Below are 27,123 nucleotides of genomic sequence, written 5' to 3'. Positions count from 1 at the left end.
GGCAAATATATAGGGAAACAATGGAAACAGTGAAAGACTTTATTTTTCTGGGCTCCAAAATCACTGCAGATGGTGATTGCAGCCATGAAATTAAAAGATACTTACTCCTTGGAAGGAAAGTTATGACCAACGTAGACAGCATATTAAAAAGCAGAGATATAACTTTGTCAACAAAGATCCATCTAGTGGAGGCTATGGTTTTTCCAGTAGTCATGTATAGATGTGAGTTGGACTATAAAGAAAGCTGAATGCTGAAGAATTGATGCTTTTGAACTGTGGTGTTGGAGAAGACTCTTGAGAGTCCCTTGGACTGCAAGGAGATCCAACCAGTCCATCCTAAAAGAAATCAGTCCTGGGTGTTCATTGGAAGGACTGATGTTGAAGCTGAAACTCCAATATTTTGGCCACCTGATGCGAAGAATTGACTCATTTGTAAAGACCCTGATGTTGGGAAAGATTGAAGGCCGGAGGAGAAGTGGACAACAGAGGATGAGATGGTTGATACCATCACTGACTCAATGGACCTGAGTTTGGGCAAACTCTGGGAGTTGGTGATGGACAATGAGGCCTGGCATGCTGTGGTTCATAGGGTCACAAAGAGTCGGGCATGACTGAGTGACTGAACTGGCTGACTGACTGATGCTGGGAAAGATTGAAGGTGGATGGAGAAGGGGATGACAGAGGAGAAGATGGTTGGATGGCATCACTGACTCCATGCACATGTGTTTGAGTAAACTCTGGGAGTTGCTGATGGACAAGGAGTCTCAGCATGCTGCAGTCCACAGGGTCGCAGAGTTGGACACGACCGAGAGACTGAATTGAACTGAACTGAATAATGAGTGTTGTTGAGCATCTTTTCATGTGTTTATCAGCTATCTGTATGATTATTTATTAGTTTCTTTTCTCTTTGGTTTAAGTTCCTGTCACTGACTCAATTCTAGTGACTCAAGGCTGAAACGGTACAATTTTCAGTCATATATGTTCTGAAAATTATAAAAAACAAACAAGCTTTACCCCCACACACAAATGTTGCTCATGAAATGCATACAAGCTAAACAATTAGACTCGTTAAGTGAATTCATAGTAGGAATTGACTCCATCTACATAATGTATACTTGTAGGTGGAAATCTGGATGATATTTTTTTCATTTGAAGGAAAACTGAGTTTAAAAAAACAGGTAAACTGTTGTGCGTTTTCGTAGTTACTGTTCAGATTTTCTGTTTAATTTTCTGTAGACATTAATGGATATATTGTCCCTTGTTCTATATTAATTTATGAAAGTGGATAGTTTTGAAACTGTCCAAACCCAGCACAAAAATTAGTTAAAATATAAGAAATAATGGTTTATCCATAAAATGGATGCCTTCAAATTCTTTTAGAAACACTGGCAGTGACAGCACAAAATGATCTAGAACATTGTCAACATAATATCTCATGCTTTATAATAAAAACATGGTGACTATTTGCCGGGAGCCAGCATGGGAGATCCTACCCATGACAAGGTCATGCAGAGAGGCCTGATGGGCAAGGCGAGTCAGGTCTCAAGGGGTCCTCTGTCTGAGCATCTACCCCGAAACCAAAATCTGTCTGTTTACTGTCTGCTATACTATACTCTTCTGACATTACCACCTTTTCTCTGGAAAGAGTTAATTCAGAGCTTCAGTTAACAATCTCCTGCACATAAAAAGAATGTCTCAGCTTAAAACCCCTTTGATGGCTTTCTAACCTATCTGACCGATCTGCTTTACAACTTGTGGATTGTTTACAGCCCCCAACTGTGAGAGGCACGAAGCTCAAAACATCTTAAAGATACAGAGCCTTTTCTAAAAAGCTAAAAATTATATTGGTGACGAGTTTCACTGTTGAGTCAATGACTGCTGCCCGGCCTCCATATTCTTTATCTTTTAGGCACCTGAAGGATATTTATCAATGTAATTGGGATACAGAAAAGGGAATATAGTAGTTTTGATGTTAGCAACACTAGACTTTTGAGTTAATTACTTTTCTCTTTGTTATAAATCACTGTACTTCCTTCATTGTTATAAATTGTTGTGTCTTTGCTATGTAAGAATGTAACTTTATTTAGTGCTTTCTGAGAGTGGCAGCAGACTTTGGGAAGAACAACACTTTAAGACAAATAAGTCTTCTGGTTGACAAACCCTTATCAGAAAAGGGCCGTAAAATGTTAATTGGCCTTCTGGCCAGAAGATGATGTAAATCACCTAAGACTTGTGTATACAACTAGGTATGCACAGAGAAAGCCTGGTCTCGATAAGAGGGCCACTGATGCTGCATAATTTTATATTATCCATTAATCTCTATGTACAAAAAAAGGTATAAAAGGCCTTTACAACAATAGAGGATGGGCCAGTCACTGGAAGGGCTGGTTTCCCCCATGTCTTCTTTACTCTGTTTTATGGCTGAATTCCCATCTGGGGTGTGGAGGCTCGCCATGTCTACTTACTTGCCCCGGCTTTTAAGATCCACGTGAGAGGGAGCCCAAGGTGGGGCACCCCCCGCTGTTCAAGAGGACACCGGTGGCCTAATGTAGATGGTGCAAGTTCCTTGTCTTGGAACTTTATTGGTTTTCCACGTAAAAGCAAGTTATTCAGCCTCTTTTCTCCACTAAATTTTCCTACTATACTATTTCTTCTTAATTTCTTTTATATTTCTAAATAAATAAGTTTTCCTCACCATGCCATCCCTGCTTCAAATTACCCTGGATCCACCAGGGCTGGACCCCAGCAACTTTTGATTGCACTTTTAATTTCTCATATATTTTACTATATATTTTTCACTTGTATAGCTTGTATAAACTGCCTTTACAGATTATAATCTAGTATTAAATGCCTTCAGCTCTGCAGAATGGAAATTAATTTAAGATGTGGTCATATGAAGAATATGTCTACATTAAGGGGGAAAAAAGCCTCTAAAATTGAATGAGGAAGTTAATTTCAACAAAAGAATGAGGAAATATTAAGCAATAAAATTCAAATTTCCAATCAAAATTTATGAAAAATGATGAATACCACCTGATTAAAAAAGAAATAAAATTAAAACAATGATGAAATATCATTTAGTTGTGTTTAAATTGGCAAAGCTTCAAATAATAATTACATCTTGTATTGACAAGGTTAATTGGAAATTCTCGTATATTGTTAGTGGAAATATAAATTGTAATTCAGTCCAAAAGTAAATATAAAAACTTCCTGGGGAGACATTTAGAAACACAAAATATCTTTAAGAGTGGCCATTTGACTAAGTTTTGTTTTAAACAAAACCAAATATAGAACATTTGGTTTATAATTTCCTTTGAGTCAGTGCTGTGTTGATTGCCTAAAATTTGTTGCTATACATACATTCCTTATGAAAATATTATTTATGAAAATATGAAGTAAAGAGAAACAAAATAACTGGTATTCCCCAACTACTAGATCATCTGATAATGTATTTATAGGGATATTTTGCAGATGAAACAAATGTAGCTAGTACGTATAAATGGCATTTACCTCCTGATTCATGTTTTTTTCATTATTCCATATGGAAATAATCCAAGATCTTAAGTTCATAATTTTATTAAAATAATGATGTGAATTAAGTGAGGTTTTAAAGACATTAAGTTGCTTCAGCTACTGGATTATTGATAAATTAATTACTCTGCTCTCTAATGAATGCCAAAAATAATGACTGTTAAAGAAAGACAGCAATTTAAAGGTCTCAAAAATAAATCTGAAAAAGACATTTTCTTCAATATCAAGAAAAAATAATTTCTAATCACTTTATTTTTCAAAATACATATGAAACAATAAAATTATATTTCAAGTGCTTTTCCATTTTCTTTTATAAAAGTAATCATAGACTTTACAACAGCTTTGAGGTTTCATTGTTTCATAATTCATCTGAACCTGACAAATATGTTCACACATTTTAAAGAAGACATTGTAAAACTACTGAACTATGTAACATCTTTTAAAGGTGGTTCCAAAACATTTGTTCTAAGTAATACAATTATATGCTAAGTTTCACAAATGGCTGGTTACCATATACAAAAGCCAGAAACATGAATTTCAAAAGATTTTAAAATTTTTGTTCTATTATACAGACTCAGAGAAATCTATTTGAACAATAGCTACGTATTATATCACAAACTTCAGTTAAAAAGCCACCACATCAACAATGACTGAAGGATACAAAAAATGTCAAATATAATGGATATAAATTATTCAATGACATATATGAAATGAAGAAGTTTCATGTCTTCTGCCAGCTTAGGATAACTGGCAAATTATCTTGGACTGCTCATTAGTGGAATCATTGTATTTACAATGTGAGAAATTTATTTTCTATATTGACTACTTCATTCTTCAATGAAGATCTCACTTCATGTGTTCCAAAATTTATCTAGATTTTGCAGATGAACCCAATTATTTCTCTCAGTTGGAAAAGTCCAAAAAGTTAATGCAAATTTGAGTTGAATGTTTTGTTTATAAAAATTTTAAATGTAAATATCTTGTATTTTAGAGTTGGTCTACCTGCTTCTTTCTTATGCTGTGATAGAAGCTATTCACATTGGGGATTACTATGCTTCTATATGGAAAGCTTAAAGGGTCTTTAAAAAAAAAAAACAAAATATATATAATAAAATTAGCAAAGTGATCTATATGGATACAAATAGAATAAACCATGCAATTTTCATGGGGAATGATTCTTTGACCACTTTGTATATAGCCTTAGGTTGTTTTTTTAGGTTCACAAACTTTATTCTATAGCAAAGTCATAGTCAAATATAATTCTGTATGGATGTTTAGGTTGGGAAAATAATAAAACAATTTTGAAAAGATAACAAAAATGAAAATCCAATGCATTAACTTTTCAGCATTGGGCATTATTTCTCTGAACAATTTTTGACTCATTTTTATAATGTGCACTGTTATCCCATACATTGTTTTTGAGGAAACACAATTATGATCTCAAAAATTGAAATTCAGCATCCCATACAGTTAATAGATTCTGCGTATAGCTGATGCAACTCATAACAAAATTTCTGAAGACAGTGGTCCATTTTTATCCTTTTATGACAAAATCAGGCATAGTTTGTTCTTTGGAGAAGGCATTCATGACCCAGTTGAGCTTAAAAGAAATCACTGTCAATTTGAGGTTAAAACATTTCCATGCAATTACTGTTTGCACATTTAGATCCATTGAATACAAGTCATTTCCAGTGTTTCAGAATAAACAAAATAGGATTAGTGTAATCAAGTCTTCTTATAAGAGTGTATTTAAATCATTTCAAGCATGAAGAAGCCTATCTTCTCCTTTATATCATCTACTTATTTTTCAGTCACTATTTCTAATATCCAAAATGTTTGCATTCAATAAATCCTTAAGCCCCACCTCAGCCCTTTATGCTTTCTTTTTAAGTTCATGATATCATGATACTATTACGACCGAGGATGAGATGGCTGGATGGCATTTTTTTTTTTTTTTTTTTGTGGATTGTGTCTCATGAGTGGATTACAAAGTCATCTTAGTGGCTCACAACTAGCAATTCTAAAAACAATAATGACTCTAGCATTGTGGTTATGAGACAGAATTTGGTGTTTTTTTAGTTTGTATTATGCAAATTTTAAAATAGCAAACATTACAGGAGAATAAGCACAAGTGTCAATTAAATGTCACAATCAGATAGATTCAAATATATATATTTTATATCTAATACCTGAGTCAGTTATCAATCAGTTGTGAGCTCCCTGCAGTAACTAGAATGTACATAAACTCTCAAAAATTGCATAAGATAGTGGGTGCTTGGTTCTGTGTTCTGTCCCTAGTTCCCTGTCATTAGTCCTGATGAGCTTTTTAAATGAATTGTTAATGTATTAACATCATAAGTTTTATGTGTAAAATAAAGTGCAGAAATAGGACTGGCCTGACAAAAAATTTAAATGGTCAATAAAAATGTTAAGAAACTGTGGTTAAAAAAATCATCAACTGTTCAGAATTTTGCAAGAGAATGATTATATATTCCACAAACATCTGTGCTTTTTTATACTCAATTTCCCCATTCCCCTGATTATTTAGCGTAAAATAAGCAAATGAATAAACAAAATAAAAATAAAAAACAAAAAGAACATCAGTGTTGTTATGCTAACTAATCAACACGTTTCTTTTTCTTAGATTTATGTTTGGCAAGTCCCTGGAATTAGGTATCCATTATATACCTAAACTGCAACTTCATCATGCGTCAGTGCGGTTGTTGAAATGTGGTCTTTCACACAAATTAGTGGAAATTATCTGTAACAGCAAACCTTACTTTAAATATTGAAATGAAAAACATTCCATCTTTAATCATAAGTAGAAAGAGGATAAGTTATGTTTGTATGGATGTGTGACTGTGCAGAGTAGGATGTACTGTACTGAAAATCCTACGGTGGCTCAGACATTGAAGAATCTGCCTGCAGTGCAGGAGACCTGGATTCAGTCTCTGGGTCAGGAAGAGTCCCTGGAGAAGGGAAAGGCAACCCACTCCAGTAATTTTGCGTGCAGAATTCCATGGACAGAGAAGCCTGGGGGGCTATAGTCAACGGGGTTGCAAAGAGTCGGACATGACTGAGCAACTAATACTTTCACACCATTTTAAATCATGCATTTAAAATATGTTATGAATTTTCTCCCTTTACTCTCTCAAGGGCTAGCAAATTGTCAGTCCTGATATGTTTATTCTAATCCCTAGGAAACAATAATTTTAAAAAAAAATTATCTTAAAATTTTATTTTTATTTATTTATTTATTTTTTAATCTTTAACTTTTAGTCTATAATAGCCATATTAAAGTCTCCTAGTTGGCTGGTTGTTTGTGTTTTTTACTGTAAACATTGACTATTTCTACATAGGAAGCAAAGAAAAGCATGAATAAAAATCCTTAAGTATGTTTTAGGTGAAAAAAATTATTATACTAAGGAAATATAGTTACTAATCAATTGTAAGTTGCAGCTATGCCTATAAACAATTGTCTCTGAACATGTTATTTTTATTAAGAGTCTTCTCATTTGACAATTTTATTTTCCAATAAAACAAAGAATTACAAAATAGAAGTGTAAATTTATATTTTAAAAAATAAAATAAAATACTTAGGGTAAAAAAAAAAAAAAACAGAAGTGTCACCTTCAGTCATATTGTCTATAGCAAGTGGTTCTTTTAGGCTTGGTAAAGTTTCTTTAGTTTTAAATCAGAAAATGTTAGCCAGGAATACTTGTTTTCATTGAGATGCCACAAGTAGTTTTGAAAAATTTTAGGGAATTAGGTATAATTTTAAAATATTAATTTGTAAAATAGTTACATCTTAATTAAGGTAATGCCATCATATGAGAGGTGCCAACATACAAAATCTCAAAGTCGAATCGCCAGTCTATGTATGTCCGATGCAGGATACAGCATGCTTGGGGCTGGTGCACGGGGATGACCCAGAGAGATGTTATGGGGAGGGAGGTGGGAGGGGGGTTCATGTTTGGGAACACATGTACACCCGTGGTGGATTCATATCAATGTATGGCAAAACCAATACAGTATTGTAAAGTAAAATAAAGTAAAAATAAAAATTAAAAAAAAAGAAACCTAATTTTAATATTTAGAAATAAGGGATTTTACTAAAATCAAAATTTTGCAATTGCTGATAAAATTTTCTCATTCTGATGAATCCATTTTTATAGCCTAACTGCAGATTTTCTTGCTTTTTGGTTTTTTGGTGGGGCGGGGTGGGGGGCAGAGAAGATTGGGATTTAACCTTCTATCTTTGGATAAGCCTGAAACATGCACAATACACATCTCAAAAGTAAGGTTAGGGTAGTTCAATATAGATACTTTCTAATAGGGCCCAGAAACATGACAATGAAAAGTTGACATGATTTAAAGGAAAGTTCTGCAAAAACATTTGCATTGTTTTTACTACTAGCGGCCTGATTCTTGATTCTTATAAGGGCAACTGCTGCTGCTAAGTCACTTCAGTCGTGTCCAACTCTGTGCAACCCCAGAGACGGCAGCCCACCAGGCTCCCCCGACCCTGGGACTCTCCAGGCAAGAATACTGGAGTGGGTTGCCATTTCCTTCTCCAATGCGTGAAAGTGAAGTCGCTCAGTCGTGTCCGACTCTTTGCGACCCATGGACTGCAGCCTACTAGGCTCCTCCGTCCATGGGATTTTCCAGGCAAGAGTACTGGAGTGGGTTGCCATTGCCTTCTCCTATGAGGGCAAAGCCTTTCACAAAAGACCGTGGGTCTGTGCCTTAAGAATTATTTGTTTTTTATTAGATGTTGAAGTTGAATTATTTATAATTTTATAATTTGCTGAAAAATAAGTAATTTTTTTTCTTTAAGAAAATACCCATTTCTAAGATTAGATAAAAGATTAGCTTCTGTTTGAGTTTAAAAGTCACTATCACTGTGTACAATCCAAATGGCAATAAGCACAGAGATTTATTGTAACTTTGGTGTCAGTATGTCTATCAGGAATACAGGATCCATGTGATAACTTTATGTCACAAAATAAACATGTTGTAGTACTTGAGAACCTCATGAGTTCTGATTCTATTCATTCAGGAATACTAATGTTACATTTGAGAATATGAATAATAGAATTTTTAAAATATCAAACAGTGCTACAGATATTTGAACTAGTAACTTTAACACAGTATAAAATAGTAGCCCAAATGGCTCAATCTCCATTTTCCATCTACTAAATATTCTTAAATTTATACTCAGAGAGGATCTTCAAATTATAGAGCTTTCTCTATATCTTAAAGAATACGCTTGAAAGAAAAAGTTTAGAGTTTAGCAAAAACCAAACTTCACCAAGAAAAGATTTTGTTGAAAATGAAAGAATAAACAATAAATAAATAAATAAATTATATTAATTTGATTATTTAATGCAGTGAGTAAAGCTCACATTTTCCATTAAGGTTTATATAGAACCATATACACAACGAAAATGAACATAGTTTTAACAAAGTCAAAACCATACATATGTGACATGTGCTACTTTATACAATAGCAGCATTAACTATATTTAATTTTAGATAAGTATGGATTATTTTTAAAAATTTATTATTTGCTTATTCATAGAATTTACAATTTATTAAAAACAGTTTTTCTTCTAATTGGCATATGACACAAATAATAAAATGCCTTATGTAAGTAAAGATCATTTGTATTCAAGTAAAATATATTAAGATGTTCAAAGTTAGTAAACAGACAATAAAGGCAAATAAAATTTACACAATATTTTGTTTGTTATCAGGATGTATTTCAAATGAAGAAATCAAATCTTCCACTTTTTTTTTTTTCTGATTTGGTGAGTACATGGTCTTGGGTCCTCATTATAAAGGCATTATTTTGGATGCATTATGGTGTGGAAGTTGGCTTGGGAGATGGACAAGATCCTTGACTATCAAAACTGGTCGCCCGGCCAGGTAACTGAAAGATAATAATTTTATAATGTCCAAAAAAATAATAAAGTGGGTAATTGCTGTTACCTTTTAATAGTGAATATTCACACCCATGATATGCTAGTCTCTGAACAGAAAATATACATAACTCCCCATGACCTTCATAACTCACCTTCTCAGGTGGTGTGAGGGGACACAAACATCTCACAAAAACGTATGCAGATAGGGTTATCATTACCATCTTTCTAAATTCATGTCAATGTATGGCAAAACCAATACAGTATTGTAAAGTAAAATAAAAAAATTTTTTTAAAATGTAAGCAGAGCATGGTATATAGATGACATTCAGGGAAACTACAGATTCATTTCACATTCTATCACAGACTATTAGTTTTTATTTCCTGATGGCTCAGATGGCAAAGAATCTGCCTCCAACGTAGGAGATCCCTGGGTTGGGAAGATCCCTGGCAAAGGGAATGGCTATCCACTCCAGTATTCTTGCTTGGAGAATTCCATGGACAGTGGAGCCTGGTGGGCTACAGTCCAAGGGGTCACAAAGAATCATGGGAAACAACTGAGCAACTAACACTTTCATTCTAAGGTTGGGTAAAAGCAAGAAGGTTCAAGACACAAGAAACTGCATTCCATTTGCTTTAAGGCAGGAGGTGATTTTTATAGAAGCAATTAATGAGAAGGACTGAGTTTGGAAAATAGGAGCCACAAGGGATAAAGAATAATTTCTTCTAGTCCCTAAATGTTATGTATATTTTAAAGGTTTAATTACAATAGGATAAACTTTTATATTCAGGTAGAAGTAGACAGATTTTCCAAGTGATGTTTTAGTCTCTTTCTTACCAATTTACTCAGCTCTTGAGTAATTGTTCCCTCTCATTTTAATCCCTGCTGTGGCAACAAAACACATAATTCCACACACAGCACTTTCCCATAATTTAAAACCCAGCCAGTTCTTAGGTCTATAGTCCCTATGTTCTGTTTGACCAGTGAATGCAGGAGCAGAAGTCAGAAAAAGTGAGCTATTTGCTGGAGAAAGTACCTCTGCATAATCTTTTCAGCCCTCTTGTCCTCTGCTAGTGAGCAACTAGAAAATGTTATCTGGGATCTTCTTCTGATGTTTTTCCTTCCTATATAATCTACAATGACTGAAAAGTTCCCCCATGTTTTCACACACAAATTCATGCCTATTTCATAGTTTTTCCTCATCATATAAATGTGTAACTGCTTATTGTTGTTCAGTTGCCCTAAACAGCAAACAGTCATGTTCAATTCTTTGCAACCCCATGGACCGCTGCATGCAACTTACTAGTCATAAGCAATTATAATATGCTTTGGGTCATAAAACATCTGTCTTTCATTAGTTAAAAGTTGTTGATCACATTATCTCACTTATCCCTACATCATTCCTATAAACTCTGTAAGAGTGTGTATTTCTCTTTTTAAAATATTTATTAATTTTTTGGCTGTGCTGGGTCTTCATTGTGGCATACAGGATCTTTGATTGTGGAATGAGGATGCTTAGTTGCAACATTTAAAGCCTAGTTCCCTGACCAGGGATCAAACCTGGGGCCCCTGTGTTGGGAATGCAGAGTCTTAGTCACTGGACAATCAGGGAAGTCCCAGAGGTGTGCATCTCTATTTTCTAAATATAGAGAAATGTAGCAGCAGATAAAGCACGTGATCTGCAGGATTAGACAGTCAGAGGGACAAGGGTTAGAACTCAGTTCTGCCTTCAGTGTAGTACTCTGCCCAGCAAACTCTGCTCTTATGTCTAGATTCTAATCACTTTTTAAACTAAGTAAAAACAAAAATGAGAATCAGGAAAATAATAGTTAAGCAGCAGCATGTACTTCAGATAATATACGTTGTTGAAATGTAAAAACCTTCTCAGGACTTATTGAGTTATAATTTAGGGGAAAGTGCTGTGTGAATGTGCATTTGCATAGCATGTCTGTCTTTTACAATTTACAATAAATGATGAAGTGAGTTAAAGATTTGGAACATTAATGTAATAAAGCAGATAATTTGTCTAACATGACATTTCACCTCCTATGTCGGAGCATGTACTGTTTATATAGTATTCATGGAATTTTCCCCATAATGTCTTGAGTAACACAGCCAAAGTCACACTTTTGTGACCAAGCTGAGAATAGAACGAGGGCTCAGTGACATTTAGTTAATTATACTGCTCTGTCTCTCCTATTCAACCTATGCTTAGTGATAGAATAAGAAGCAGAATCTTATCCATGGGAGAGATGGCAATGTACATGTCACTTATTATTACTGTGTGGTTATCATAAATTTTTGTAATGGATTGCATAAAGTCCACCTCTTATCAACTCACAATTAATTAGGTCATATAAATAATTTATTTTGAGGTTCTTCAAGATATCCCAGTCTTTGGAAAATAAAATCACTTCACCTAGCAACATTCAATGTATTGAATAGACCGACAACTGCTTTCATGGCTAAAAATTCTGATAGAAACTGGTATTGATATCACTTCTAGTTAATATAACTATTAGTATTAGTTATATTTAGAACAACATTGTGCTAAGCTGTGTTAAGTACTTCATAGTCAGCAGTTCATCTAGTTTTACTCTAAGTTTACTGCTAGTAAGTAGTAATGACAGAAACTTAGGTTTATATCTTGCCCAATATGTGGTCACACAGCAGAGCCAGGTTTTCAACTTAGGCAAATGGATGCCTCAATATTTTTAAAAACAATCTGTGAGACTTTTTACTTCCTGAACAGAGCCAGTAACTCTATACCTGCCCCGTTACATGTTAAGTGACATCTTTATTTAGGGATTCTTGGGAAGTTTAGGTGAGGTGGCTGTTTTCACAAGAGAAGCAAAAAAATTCAGTTTGCAGGTAATAATAAATTTCCTTCATTGCTCCACCACTTAATGACACAAATTTTCAGACTATGTAGAGAAAATAACAGATTTGCAGTTTTTATGGACTTATTCTAAAGGAATATCAAACTCAGAAAATTTAGTTATTTTTAAAAACCAACAAGACATACAGAACTTTGCATACTGGATAAGAGGGTCTGTGGGACAAAAACAAGAGCAAATAGCTATTTTTTTAAAAAAAGGTGAATATGTAAAATGTTAATGAAATGTTAGCAGATAAACAATATTTAAATAAGAGATAAAGAAGAAAGTAGATGCGAGAGAGGTGCAGAGCTTACCTCCAGCAAGGGGTGCCAATGCGTTATTGGTTTTCGGTGATAGGTCAACATTTCATTCCAGTGGTCTCGCCCAAGACCCTCAGCGTCCAGTCCTGTTCTACACACTCCTATGACCTCATTGTGTCCTACCCTGTGATTTGGAGAATATTTTACTTTCATTCCAATATTCAAAGATAAGTTTCACACACCTTAACAGAATTTTAAGCACAATTAAAGCAGTAGATTTTGTGATAAGTTCTAGATAATTTTACATATTAAACTACTTCAGGTCTAATGAAGAGTCTTAAGTAAGTTAAAACTTACTAAACAAGATTGGGCTTCCCAGATGGTTCTAGTGGTAAACCCAACTGCCAACACAGGAGATATGAAATACACAGGTTCGATTCCTAGGTCAGGAAGATCCCCTGGAATTGGTCATGGCAACCCACTTCACTGGTCTTGCCTAGAGAATCCCTTGGACAGAGGAGCCTGGTGGGCTACAGTCAATAGGGTCGCAAAGAGTAGGACACAACTGAAATGACTGAGCAGGATCAGCATTCAAAAATGAATTTGTAAAAGGACTATACACAACTATTTTAGTGCTTTATTTTAATCTGTAAATTAAGCACATTTCACAATAATAGGAGTGTGAATGAGAAATGCCAGTTGGTCCTTACCTATATGATGAGTTTCTTTCTTGGAAGCAGACCTATTAACTTTAAGTGATGTAACTCTAATCTCCTTTTCCCAAAGGGCTTAATGTTTTATAATAATGCATAAATTACTCACAAAGAGTTCAATATAAATGAGCTTGTATAAATGACCATAATTAATTGATTTTAAATGATATGTCAGTGAATGTTACCACTGGTATAATAAATAAACAGGGAAGGGCTACATTTTGAACCATGGCATTTAACTTACTACATAGCATCAGAGCATAGGGAACATTCTTGTTTTCTATTCCTGCCTTGTTTTCATAACAATAAATCAAAATAATAATGATAGTTAATGTTTTTGAGAGCTTATTATGTGTGAGACACTTTTCTAAGTAATTTAAATCTACTGACTCACTTAATCTTTACATCATGACCATGAATATCATTATTATCAACTCATTTTGCAGACAAAGAAGTTAAAAACTCAGAAGGGACCTGCCTACCTTTGTACACTTAGTAAGAGATAGAAGACTTGAATCAAAAGAGTTGACCCAAACACACATGGGGTAAGCTGCTTCTCAAGAACAGAATGCAAGTTAAAGGCATTTTTTCTAGCATTATTTTGACATAAACTCTAAGGAGATTTTTGAGATGATTTTTGGACATTTCTCACTGTCACTGATGTATTACTTGTACAATTAATTAGTGATGTAGTAATTAATTGATGTATTATGGCAGAAAGCAAAGAGGAACCAAAGAGCCTCTTAATGAAAGTGAAAGAGGAGAGTGAAAAAGCTGGCTTAAAACTCAACATTCAAAAAACTAAAGATCATGGCATCTGGTCCCATCATGTCATGACAAATAGATAGGGAAATAATGGAAACAGTGACAGACTTTATTTTGGGGTGCTCCAAAATCACTGTATCTGGTGACTGCAGCCATGGAATTAGAAGACAATTGCTCCTTGGAAGAAAAGCTATGAACAACCTAGCTGCTACTGCTGCTAAGTCGCTTCAGTTGTGTCCGACTCCATGCGACCCCAGAGACAGCAGCCCACCAGGCTCCCCGTCCCTGGGATTCTGCAGGCAAAAACACTGGAGTGGGTTGCCGTTTCCTTCTCCAATGCATGCAAGTGAAAAGTGAAAGTGAAGTCACTCAGTCGTGTCCAACTCGTAGCGACCCCATGGACTGCAGCCTACCAGGCTCCTCTGTCCATGGGGTTTTCCAGGCAAGAGTACTGGAGTGGGGTGTCATTGCCTTCTCTGATGAACAACCTAGACAGCATATTAAAAAGCAGAGACCTTACTTTTCCGACAAAGGTCTGTCTAGTCGAAGCAATGGTTTTTCCAGTAGTCATGAATGAATGTGCAAGTTGGACCATAATGAAAGCTGAGCGCCAAAGAATTGATGCTTTTGAACTGTGGTGTTGAGAGTCCCTTGGACAGCAAGAAGATCCAACCAGTCCATCCTAAAGGAAATCAGTCCTGAATATGGAAAGACTGATGCTGAAGCTGAAACTCTAATACTTTGGCCACCTGATGTGAAGAGCTGACTCATTAGAAAAGATACTGATGCTGAGAAGGCTCAAAGGCAGGAGGAGAAGGAGACAATAGAGGATGAGATGGTTGGATGGCATCACCAACTCGATGGACATGAGTTTGAGCAAGGTCTGGGAGTTGGTGATGGACAGGGAAGCCTGGCATGCTGTGGTCCATGGGGTCACAAAGAATAAGACACTGCTGAACGACTGAGCTGAACTGACTGAATTTCAGAAGGGATTGGAAGATGATATTTAATCATAGTGTCCACTGTTATACAATTAAGGATATTCAGGATTCTTGAGTATAAATTCCTTAATTCAATTATTCACTTTCTCAGTATGCAACAAATATTTATTGAGATTCTTAAAGGAGCCACAGGTTTTTTCCTAGACACTGGGGATAAAACAACAAACAAGTCATTGCCCTCAAAGAGTTTACAACCTATTGAATTAATGTCATTAGCAGACTAAAAGGTAGATAAGAAAAAACACAGTTTGAGCAAACTCTGGTAGTTGATGATGGACAGGGAAGCCTGTGTGCTGCAGTCCATGGAGTCACAAGAGTCAGACACGACTGAGTGACTGAACTGAACTGATGCTTAGTATCTTTCCCCTAAAAATGAAGCCCCTCAAAAGTATATTTTTATAAATAACTTTCAAAATTCATTTTACAGATTTTCAGGGTCCACTTCCCTAAAGTTATTTGGGTGACAAATGCTCAGTTGTATCTACCTACAGTCTTTGCTGTGAAAAATCAATGGGAGTAATTTTTTGATAAAGTGGAAGAAGGGGTTATGATAGAAACACAGTAATATTTTTAGAGTTTGCCATTTCAACTAGAAATTTAAGATTTCTCTCTCTCTCTTTAAACAGTGTAGGCTTTTCTATAAACTGTGATTTAAACTAATAGTACAAATCATCTTATCTTTCAGTACTTCATTTTTCTAGCTGTCATCCAGAGTATACATTTTTAATGTCTCTGTTATAGGGTCCTGGCTACTACCGTTTGCATAATAATACAAAATGGACACTCTGAATATTTATGTATGTTTATTCTGTACCACTTGTGTTATCTCTAGAACAAAATAAGACACTATCTATGTGCTGATAATTTTGTAGCTTAAATATACAAGATTCATTTTTGAAAGCCTTATAAATATAAAAAGAAAACAATAAGAAGAATTATATAGCAAAGAACTTCAGTGGAACACAAGTTCAGAGGAAGAAGAGATTGGTTAGCCAAGAAAGACGCAGAAGTGGTGACTCAAGCAGAGCTGTGAACCATGAATGGAATGAGATAAACTGAGCGGGGCAACATTTCAGATAAGAAAGGAGTAGGTGCTGCAACAGGAAGAAGATTTAGTGCTTTACTCAGGAGTTACCTATTGATTTTATGAAAGGAGAAGTAATCAAAGTGTGTGAGCTAGAAGAACTATCCATAAAGCAATGATTTAAGATTAGTGTGAAACCTTCAAGGTAATAACAATATGGACAATATTCACCTTCAACTCTTAGTACTCACTGTTCACAATCCCACATTATACTAATGTTTTAAAAATGGAAAAGTGAATATCTAAGAGAAAACTTGCCCTTTACACAGCTAACTAATGATAGAGCTCAGGTAAGCATCATGATATTCATATTCCAGCCCACTTGGAAAAGCAAAATCCATTGATTGTAATTTATGCTGTTACTATTTAAAAAAAAGAAAAAAAACTTCACAAAAGTGTTTCCTATAATGTATCCCATACAACTTCCACACCCATTATGTCACAATACTCAGGTAACCTGTCCTTCAACTTCAGAATCATGTCCTTTGGAAAAGAAAAATGAAATGTTATAGCATAGAATAAAGTAAATTTTGAATGAATAATTTTTCCATTTTCCAATTTAAATTAAAATTCTTATAGCAGAAAATAACCCAAAAAGCTGAATTCGGTCCACATATGACTAAATGTAGCAATTACTCTGTGAGTAGAAAAATAAACATACCTATCATAATCCATGACTGCAATGGAAAGGCTGACCTGGTCCACGTTCTCTGGAGGGATGTCGAAAATAATTGCCTCATTGTACACAGGGTTTAGAGTGTTTTTCTTCGTGGTCGTCTTCTTCTTTTTTAATCTTCTACCCTCACACATAAGAGACACTTTGACATAAGGATCTAGCAATAGAAAGGTAGTTTTAATAAAATGCAAATAGTAGTACAAAGCATAAATAAAAACTGTGGTTAATTTTATTAAATAAGGAAAGTGGTATATTATGTCCTATAATGGTATATTATGTCCTATAGTTTCCATTATACCAAAGAAATTCTTGCACTGTTAAGAAAGTTCTAGGACCTACAAAAGATTTCCCAACCTGGGGATCCGGCAAAAGGACTGAGAACTCCCAGGGACTTTGACTTTGGAGGCCAGTGGGATTTGATTACAGAACTTCTGCTGGACTGGGGAAAGAGACTCTTGGAGGGCACAAACAACACCTTGTGCCCACCAGGATCCAAGAGAAAGGAGCAGTGTCCCCACAGGAGACTGAGCCAGACCTGCATGTGTGTGTCCAAGAGTCTGTGGAGAAAGCATCAGTCAACAGTGGCCTGCTGTGGAGTCAGGGACACTGAGTACAACAGTGCAGGCAGAAGTTCTTTTGAAGGAAGTCTCCATTATCACCATTACCTCTACCATAGTTTGCCTTCAGCTAAACAACAGGAAGGGAACACAGCCCCACTCACCAACAAAAAATTGGATTAAAGATATACTGAGCATGGTACCACCTATCAGAACAAGAAATAGATTCCCCCACAGTCAGTCTCTCCCATCAGGAAGCTTTCATAAGCCTCTTATCCTTCTCCATCAGAAAGCAGATAGAATGAAAACCACAATCACAGAAAACTAACCAAACTGATCACATAGAATACAGCCTTGTCTAACTAAATGAAACTTTGAGCCATGCCATGTAGGGCCACCCAAGATGGATGGATCATGGTGTAGAGATCTGACAAAACGTGGTCCACTGGAGAAGGGAATGGCAAACCACTTCAGTATTCTTGCCTTGAGAACCCCGTGAACAGCATGAAAAGGCAAAAGGATAAGACACTGAAAGATGAACTCCTCAGATAGGTAGGAGCCCAATATACTACTGGAATAGTGGAGAAATAACTCTTGAGAAACCTATATGCAGGTCAGGAAGCAACAGAACTGGACATGGAACAACAGACTGGTTCCAAATAGGAAAAGGAGTGCATCAAAGCTGTATATTGTCACTCTGCTTATTTAACTTATATGCAGAGTATATCATGAGAAACGCGGGGCTAGAAGAAGCACAATCTGGAGTCAAGACTGCCAGGAGAAATATCAATAACCTCATATATGCAGGTGACACCACCCTTATGGCAGAAAGTGAAGAGGAACTAAAAAGCCTCTTGATGAAAGTGAAAGATGAGAATGAAAAAGTTGGCTTAAGCTCAACATTCCAAAAACTAAGATCATGGCATCTGGTCCCATCACTTCATGGGAAATAGATGGGGAAACAGTGGAAACAGTGTCAGACTTTATTTTGGGGGCTCCAAAATCACTGCAGATGGTGACTGCAGCCATGAAATTAAAAGATGCTTACTCCTTGGAAAGAAAGTTATGACCAACCTAGATAGCATATTCAAAAGCACAGACATTACATTGCCAACAAAGGTCCACCTAGTCAAGGCTATGGCTTCTCCAGTGGTCATGTATGGATGTGAGAGTTGGACTCTGAAGAAAGCTGAGCGCCAAAGAATTGATGCTTTTGAACTGTGGTGTTGGAGAAGACTCTTGAGAGTGCCCTGGACTGCAAGGAGATTCAACCAGTCCATTCTAAAGGAGATCAACCTTGGGTGTTCTTTGGAAGAAATGATGCTAAAGCTGAAACTCCAGTACTTTGGCCACCTCATGCGAAGAGTTGACTCATTGGAAAAGACTCTGATGCTGGGAGGGATTGGGGGCAGGAGGAAAAGGGGACGAAGAGGATGAGATGGCTGGATGGCATCACCGACTGGATGGATGTGAGTCTGAGTGAACTCCGGGAGATGGTGATTGACAGGGAGGACTGGCGTGCTGCGATTCATGGGATCGCAAAGAGTCGGACACGACTGAGCGACTGAACTGAACTGGACTGGACTGAACTGAACTGAACTGAACTGAACTCCAGAAAGATAGAGAGACAGAGCCAAAGTGAAAACAATGCCCAGATGTGAATGTGACTGGTGATGGAAGCAATGTCTGATGCCTTCCTATAAACAATATTGCATTGGAAACTGGAATGTTAGGTATATGAATCAAGGTAAATTGGAAGTGGTCAAACAGGAGATGGCAACAGTGACCATTGACATTTTATGAATCAGTGAACTAAAATGAACCAGAATGGGTGAATTTAATTCAGATGTTTATTATATCTACTACTGTGGGCAAGAATCGCTTAGAAACAATGGAGTAGCCCTCATAGTCAACAAAAGAGTCTGAAATGCAGTACTTGTGTGCAATTTCAAAAATGAAAGAATGATCTCTATTCATTTACAAGGCAAATCATTCAATATCAGAATAACCCAAGTCTATGTCCAACAACTTATGCTAAAGAAGCTGAACAGTTCTATGATGATCTACAAGATCTTTTAGAACTAGCATCAAAAAAAAAAAAGTACTTTTCATCATAAGGGACAGGAATGCAAAAATAGGAAGTCAAGAGATAGCTGGAGTAACAGGCAAGTTTAGTCTTGGAGTACAAAACGAAGCAGGGCAAAGGCTAACAGAGTTTTGCCAAGATAACACACTGCTCATAGCAAACATCCACTTTCAAAAACACAAGAGGCAACTCTACACATGAACATCACCAGATGATCAATATCGAAATGAGATTGATTATTTTCTTTACAGCTGAAGAAAAGCTGTATACAGTCAGCAAAAACAATCTTCTGTGGCTCAGATCATGAAATCCTTATTACAAAATTTAGGCTAAAACTGAAGAAAGTAGGGAAAACCACTAGATCATTCAGGTATGACCTAAATCAAATCTCTTAATTATACAGTGGATGTGACAAACAGTTCAAGGGATTAAATCTTATACACAGAGTACATGGAAAACTGTGGACAGAGGTTCATGACATTGTAGAGAAGAGACCATCCTCTTGAGACCATTTTTCTTGGGACCATCCTCAAGAAAAATAAAGGCAAAATGGTTGCCTGAGAAGACTTTACAAATTGCTAAGAGAAAAAGAGAAGCTAAAGGCAAAGGAGAAAAGGAGATATACCCATTTAAATACAGAGTTCCAAAAAATAACAAGGAGAGATAAGAAAGCCTTTCCCAGTGATCAATGCAAAGAAATAGAGGAAAACAATAGAATGTAAAAGACTAGCTATCTCTTAAAGAAAATTAGAGACACCAAGGGAACATTTCATGCAAAAATGGGCACAGCAAAGGACAGAAAAGTTAATGACCTAACAGAAGCAGAAGATATTAAGAGGTGGCAGGAATACACAGAAGAACTATACAAAAAAGATCTTAGTGACCAGGGTAACCACAATGGTATGATCACTGACCTAGAGCCATATATCCTGGATTGAGAAGTAAAGTAGGCCTGAGGAAGCATCACAATGAACAAAGCTAGTGGAGGTGATGGAACTACAGTTGAGATACTTCAAATCCTAAAAGATGATGCTGTGAAAGTGCTGCACTCAGCATGCCAGCAAATTTGGAAAACTCAGCAGTGGCCACAGGACTGGAAAAGGTCAGTTTTCATTCCAATCCCAAAGAAAGGCAACGTCAAAGATTGTTTAAACTATTGCACCATTGCAGTCATCCCATGTGCTAGCAAAGTGATGCTCAAAATTCTACAAGCCAGACTTCAGCAGTACATGAACTGAGAACTTCCAGATGTTTAAGCTGGACTTTGAAAAGACAGAGGAACTGGAAATCAAATTGCCAACATCCACTGGATTATCCAAAAAGCAAGGAAGTTCCAGAAAAACATCTACTTCTGCTTTATTGACTATGCCAAAGCCTTTGACTGTATGGATCATAATAAACAGTGGAAAATTCTAAGAGATGGGAATACCAGACCAATTTATCTGCCACCTCCCAAATCTGTATGGAGGTCAAGAAGCAACAGTTGGAATCGAACATGGAACAAAAGACTGGTTCCAAATTGGGAAAGGAGGACATCAAGGCTGTATATTGTCATGCTGCTTATTTAACTTATATGCAGAGTACATCATGTGAAATGCTGGGCTGGATGAAGCACAATCTGGAATCAAGATTGCCAGGAGAAATATCAATAACCTCAGATATGCAGATGACACCACCCTCATGGCAGAGTGAAGAGAAACTAAAGAGCCTCTTGATGAAAGTGAAAGAGGAGAGTGAAAAAGCTGACTTAAAACTCAACATAGAAGAAACAAAAATCATGGCATCTGGTCCCATCACTTCACAGCAAATAGATGGGGGAACATTGGAAACAGTGTCAGACTTTATTTCGGGGGGCTACAAAATCACTGCAGCCATGAAATTCAAAGACACTTTCTCCATGGAAGAAAAGCTATGAACAACATAGACAGCATATTTAAAAGCAGAGACATTGCTTTGCCGACAAAGGTCTGTCTAGTCGAAGCTATGGTTTTTCCAGTAGTCACATATGGATGTGAAAGTTGGACTATAAGGAAAGCTGAGCACCAAAGAATTGATGTTTTTGAACTGTGGTGCTGGAGAAGACTCTTGAGAGTCCCTTGGATTGCAAGGAGATCCATCCTGTCTATCCTGAAAGAAATAAGTCCTGAATATTCATTGGAAGGACTGATGCTGAGGCTGAAGCTCCAATACTTTAGTCACTGATGGGAAGAACTGACTTGTTAGAAAGACCTTGACGCTGGGAAAGATTGAAGGTAGGAGCAGAAGGGGATGACAGAGGATGAGATGGTTGGATGGCCTCATTAACTCAATATACATGAGTTTGAGCAAACTCCATTGTTGGTGATGGACAGGGAAGCCTGGCATGCTGCAGTCCATGGGGTCCCAAAGAGTTGGACATGACTGAACAACTGAACTGACTGACTGATGTCCTATTGTATTACTAGTTTTATAATTAAACAGCATAACTGGGGGCAACAGAATAAGACTTCTTATTGAATGAGCTAGAAAAGAATTCGCTGATCACTGTGTTTAATACAACAGAGAAAACCCACTATTTTACCAAGAACCAGTCTAAATTATAATGTGTCTTTTAGTTATTTGAGGACATGTTTTATTGTAAGAGATATCTAAGGAATATAATCCCAATAGGAAAAATTGTATTTATTTCCTTCAAAGTGATTTAGAATTAGAAGACTAAAATTTATGAAATAGCAACATTGTATCTAGATAAGTATGTATAATCACAATGAATTGAAATTAGCAAAACTATACTTGTTAGGACTATCTTGAATTGTTGGAAAAGGCACTAAATTTAGAGGTTCTGTTTCAGTCATCATGCTTGATAAAGAGTTTGGATTGAAGGAATGATTACTACAAAGCATTTATTAAATGCTCAGCCATATAAAATGAAAAAAGGTAATATTTGGTTTATATATATTCTCAAGGAAGTTTCCTCAAATGTATTGTCTGTATGATGCCAATAGGGAAGAGAAAATTTCATTTAGGCTATATTTTTATGGGCCAAAGAAGACAAATAATTGGTAACAAGTTCTACCCTAGCTGATTGATCTCCACTCTTAACTCCTATCACCTTAAGTAGAAAAAATGCCACAATATTACAGAAAATCATACAATATTTGCAATAAGGAGTTCATGATCTGAGTCACAGTCAGCTCCTAGTCTTGTTTTTGCTGACTGTTTAGAGCTTCTCCATCTTCAGTTGCAAAGAAAATAATCAATCTCATTTCGATATTGACCATCTGGTGATGTCCATGTGTAGAGTCATTTCTTGTGTGGTTGGAAGAGGGTGTTTGCTATGAGCATTGCATTATCTTGGCAAAACTCTGTTAGCCTTAACTTACCTGTTACTAGAGGTTTCTCTTGACTTCCTGGGCTTCCCTGGTGGCTCAGAGGTTAAAGTGTCTGCCTCCAATGTGGGAAACTCGGGTACGATCCCTGGGTCAGGAAGATCCCCTGGAGAGGGAAATGGCAACCCACTCCTGTATCCTTGCCTGGAGAATCCCATGGACAGAGGAGCTTGGTAGACTACAGCCCATGGGGTCACAAAGAGTCAGACACAACTGAGTGACTTCACTTTCACTTTCACTTTCTTTCAGTTTCTTTTGACTTCCTACTTTTGCATTCCAGTCCCCTATGACGAAAAGGACAACTTTTTTGGATGTTAGTTCTAGAAGGTCTTGTAAGTTTTTATAGAACAATGAATGCCAGCTTATCTGGCAGTAGTGGTTGGGACACACTCTTGGATTACTCTGATATTGAATTGTTTACCTTGGAAATGAACAGAGATCATTCTATCCTTTTGAGATTGCACCCAAGTGCTGCACTTCGGACTTTCGTTGACTATGAGGGCTACTCCATTTCTTCTAAGGGATTCTTAGAAGAATAGTAGTAGATATAGTGGCCCACAGTAGTAGATATAATGGTCACCTGAATTAATTTTGCCCATTCCATTCCATTTTAGTTCACTGATTCCTAAAATCATGATGTTCACTCTTGCCATCTCTTGCTTTACCACTTCCAATTTACCTTGATTCATGGACCTAACATTCAAGTTTCCTATGCAATATTGTTCTTTACAGCATCAGACTTTACTTCCATCACTGGTCACATCCACAACTGGGCACTGTTTTCATTTTGGCTCTGTCTCTTCATTCTTTCTGGAGTTATTTCTCCAAAACATTAAAAAAAAAAAAAAAACAACTAAGATCATGGCATCTGGTCCCATCACTTCATAGCAAATAGATGGGGAAGCAATGGAAACAGTGACAGACTTTATTTTCTTAGGCTCCAAAATCACTGAGATGGTGACTGCAGCCATGAAATTAAAAGACACTTACTCCTTGGAAGAAAAGCTATAACCAACCTAGACAGGATATTAAAAAGCAGAAACATTACTTTGCTGACAAAGTCTGTCTAGTGAAAGCTATGTTTTTTCCAGTAGTCATGTATGGATATGAGAGTTGGACCATAACGAAAGCTGAGCATTGAATTGATGCTTTTGAACTGTGGTGTTGGAGAAGACTCTTGAGAGTCCCTTGGACTGCAAAGAGATCCAACCAGTCAATCCTAAAAGAAATCAGTCCTCAATAGTCATTGAAATGACTGAAGCTGAAGCTCAAATTCTTTGGCCAGCTAATGGGAAGAACTGACTCCTTGGAAAAGACCCTGATGGTGGGAAAGATTGAAAGCAGGAGGAGAAGGGGGCGACAGAGAATGAGAGGGTTGGATGGCATCATTGACTCAATATACATGAGTTTGAGCAAGTTTGGGGAGTTGGTGATGGACTGGGAAGCCTGGCTTGCAGCAATCCATGGGGTCACAAAGAGTCAGACAGGACTGAGCGACTGAACTGAACTGAACTGATATAATATTTATTAAGAGTTTGCTTTTTGTACCGTTTTATAAAAAGGAAGCATGGTTTTGGAAGAGGATATAGGCCTTGGGATGAGTTTGCTATGTGGTAAAACTGTCTATTCTATTTTCATTTGTTCTTTTTTTTAATTATTATTATAGTTACCCTCCAATTTTGGAAAAGACTCTGATGCTGGGAGGGATTGGGGGCAGGAGAAGAAGGGGACGACCGAGGATGAGATGGCTGGATGGCATCATGGACTTGATGGACATGAGTCTGAGTGAACTCCGGGAGATGGTGATGGACAGGGAGGCCTGGCGTGCTGCGATTCATGGGGTCGCAAAGACTCGGACACGACTGAGCGACTGAACTGAACTGAACTGAACCCTCCAATTATAGCACCACAGTTTTTTTGACTCTATCAATGTAATAATAGATCTTATTTCCTTAGAATAAGCCAAAAATGTGACATTAATTTATTTCGGTAAATGAATGAAATGAATGTTTTTTAGATTCTAGAAAAATGTATCTGTATATTTCATAAGCATTTATACCAAGGGGCCAAAACATATTTTGTGGCTGGAAATAAGGTATATAGAGGAAAACAAGGTAAAAGGGAAATATTCAATGACTGTTTGTATTTTTTTTAGCTTTTAATTTTATATTGGCATACAGTTGTCAAACTCAGCTGAGTGACTAACAAACACACATACAGAGTTGATTAACAATGTTGTGTTAGTTTTAGGTTTACAGCAAAGTGGTTCAGTTATACATACACATGCATCTATTCTTTTTCTGGGCTTCCCTGGTAGCTCAGATGATAAAGCGTCTGCTACAATGTGGGAGACCTGGGTTCGATCCCTGGGTCGGGAATATCCCCTGGAGAAAGAAATGGCAACCCACTCCAGTATTCATGCCTGAAAAATCCCATGGACCAAGGAGCCTGGTGGGCTACAGTCCATCGGGTCACAAAGAGTCAGACACGACCGAGCGACTTCACTTCACTTCACTTCATTCTTTTTCTAATTCTTTTCCCATTTAGGCTGTTACAGTATTGAGCAGAGTTATCTTCCCTATAGAGTAGGTGCATGTTGGTTATCCATTTTAAATATAGCAGGGTGTGGTGGTGGTTTAGTTGCTAAGGCATGTCTGACTCTTGCGACCCCATAGACTGTAGCCGCCAGGCTCCTCTGTCCATGGGATTCTCCAGGCAAGAATACTGGAATGGGTTGCCATTTCCTTCTCTAGAGGATCTTCCTGACCAGGAATTGAACACTGGATCTCCTGAATTGCAGGCAGATTCTTTACTGACTTAGCTATGAGGGAAGCCCAGGTTGTATTATCAATAGCAGTCCCCTAATCCCTGGCTATTCCTTCCCCCAACCCATTCCCCCTGGTAACCATAAGTTTGTTCTCTAACTCTATGAGTTTGTCTAAATAGAAATATTGATCAATGGAACAGGATGGAAAACCCAGAAATAAACCCATGCACCTATGGTCAATTAATCTATAACAAAAGGGGAAAAACTAAACAATGAAGCAATGGAGGTAAGATAGTCCCTTCAATAAATGGTGCTGGGAAAACTAGACAGCTATATGTTTGAAAAATGAAATTAGAACATTCTTTAGCAGCATACACAAAAATAAGCTCAAAATGGATTAAAGGCCTAAATGTGAGACCAGACACTATAAAACTCTAAGAGCTCCCAGGGATGATTCATGTCAATGTATGGCAAAAACCACTACAATATTATAAAGTAATTAGCCTCCAATTAAAATAAATAAATAAATTTAAAAAAAAAAAACCTCTTACAGTAAGACATAGGCAGAAGACTCTGACATAAATCGCAACAACATTTTTTTTTATCTGTCTCTCACAGTACTGGAAATAAAAGCAAAAATAAACAAATGGGACTTAATTAAACTCAAAAGCTTTTGCATAGCAAAGGAAACAATAAACAAAACTAAAAGACAATCCACAGAAAGGGAGAAAATATTTACAAACAATGTGACTGACAAGGGGTTTGTTTTCAATATTTACAAACAGCGCATGCAGCTTAACATCATCAAAACAAACAACCCAGGGCTTCCCTGGTTGCTCAGTAGTAAAGAATACACCTGCCAATGCAGGAGATATAGGGTCCGTCCCTGATCTGGGAAGATCCCACTTCCATGGAGCAACTAAGCCCACAAGCCACAACTACTCTTAAGCCTATACATTCAAGAGCCCAGGAGCCACAGCTACTGAGCCCACATGCAGCAACTACTGAAGCCCATGAGCCCTAGAGCCCGTGCTCCACAACAATAGAAGCCACAACATTGAGAAACCCAAATGGCCTCTGCAGAGTAGCTCCCGTACACCTCAGCTAGAGACAAGCACATGCAGCAACAAAGACCCAACACAGCAAAAATATAGATAATAAAGAAATAAATAAAAATTATAAAATACAACTGAATCAAAAAATGGGCTGAAGATCTAGACATTTCTCCAAAGAAGACATATAGATGGCCAGAAGGCATATGAAAAGATGCTCAACATTGCTAATTACTTAGAGAAATACAATTCAAAACTATAATAAGATATCACCTCACACAGGTCAGAATTGCTATTATCAAAAAAAGTCAAAACATATAGGCTGGAGAGGGTGTGGAAAGAAGGGAATCTTCCTAATCTGTTGGTGGAAATGTAAATTGATATAGCCACTATGAAGGTTTCTTCAAAAACTGGGTCTTCCTTAGTGGCTCAGACAGTAAAGAATCTGCCCACCATGCTGGA

The 27,123-nt window shown here is 36.8% G+C and overlaps 1 protein-coding gene across 1 annotated transcript in view; it reads right to left on the bottom strand.

The window, feature by feature from the left end:
* The window catches only part of SYT10 (synaptotagmin 10), a 114,425-nt gene continuing 96,133 nt past the window's right edge, over positions 8,832-27,123 (bottom strand). Inside the window, exons 5-7 of the mRNA XM_005680681.3 lie at positions 16,817-16,988; positions 12,647-12,776; positions 8,832-9,463 (exon numbers count right to left, since the gene is read on the bottom strand). Coding sequence (XP_005680738.1) covers positions 9,392-9,463; positions 12,647-12,776; positions 16,817-16,988 — 374 coding nt within the window. The 3' untranslated portion in view covers positions 8,832-9,391. The remainder of the gene's footprint in view (positions 9,464-12,646; positions 12,777-16,816; positions 16,989-27,123) is intronic.

Source organism: Capra hircus, chromosome 5 (assembly GCF_001704415.2).
Source record: "Capra hircus breed San Clemente chromosome 5, ASM170441v1, whole genome shotgun sequence".
Taxonomy (NCBI): domain Eukaryota; kingdom Metazoa; phylum Chordata; class Mammalia; order Artiodactyla; family Bovidae; genus Capra; species Capra hircus.
Note: the sequence above shows the minus strand (reverse complement) of the source record. Positions and strands in the feature narration are given on the sequence as shown.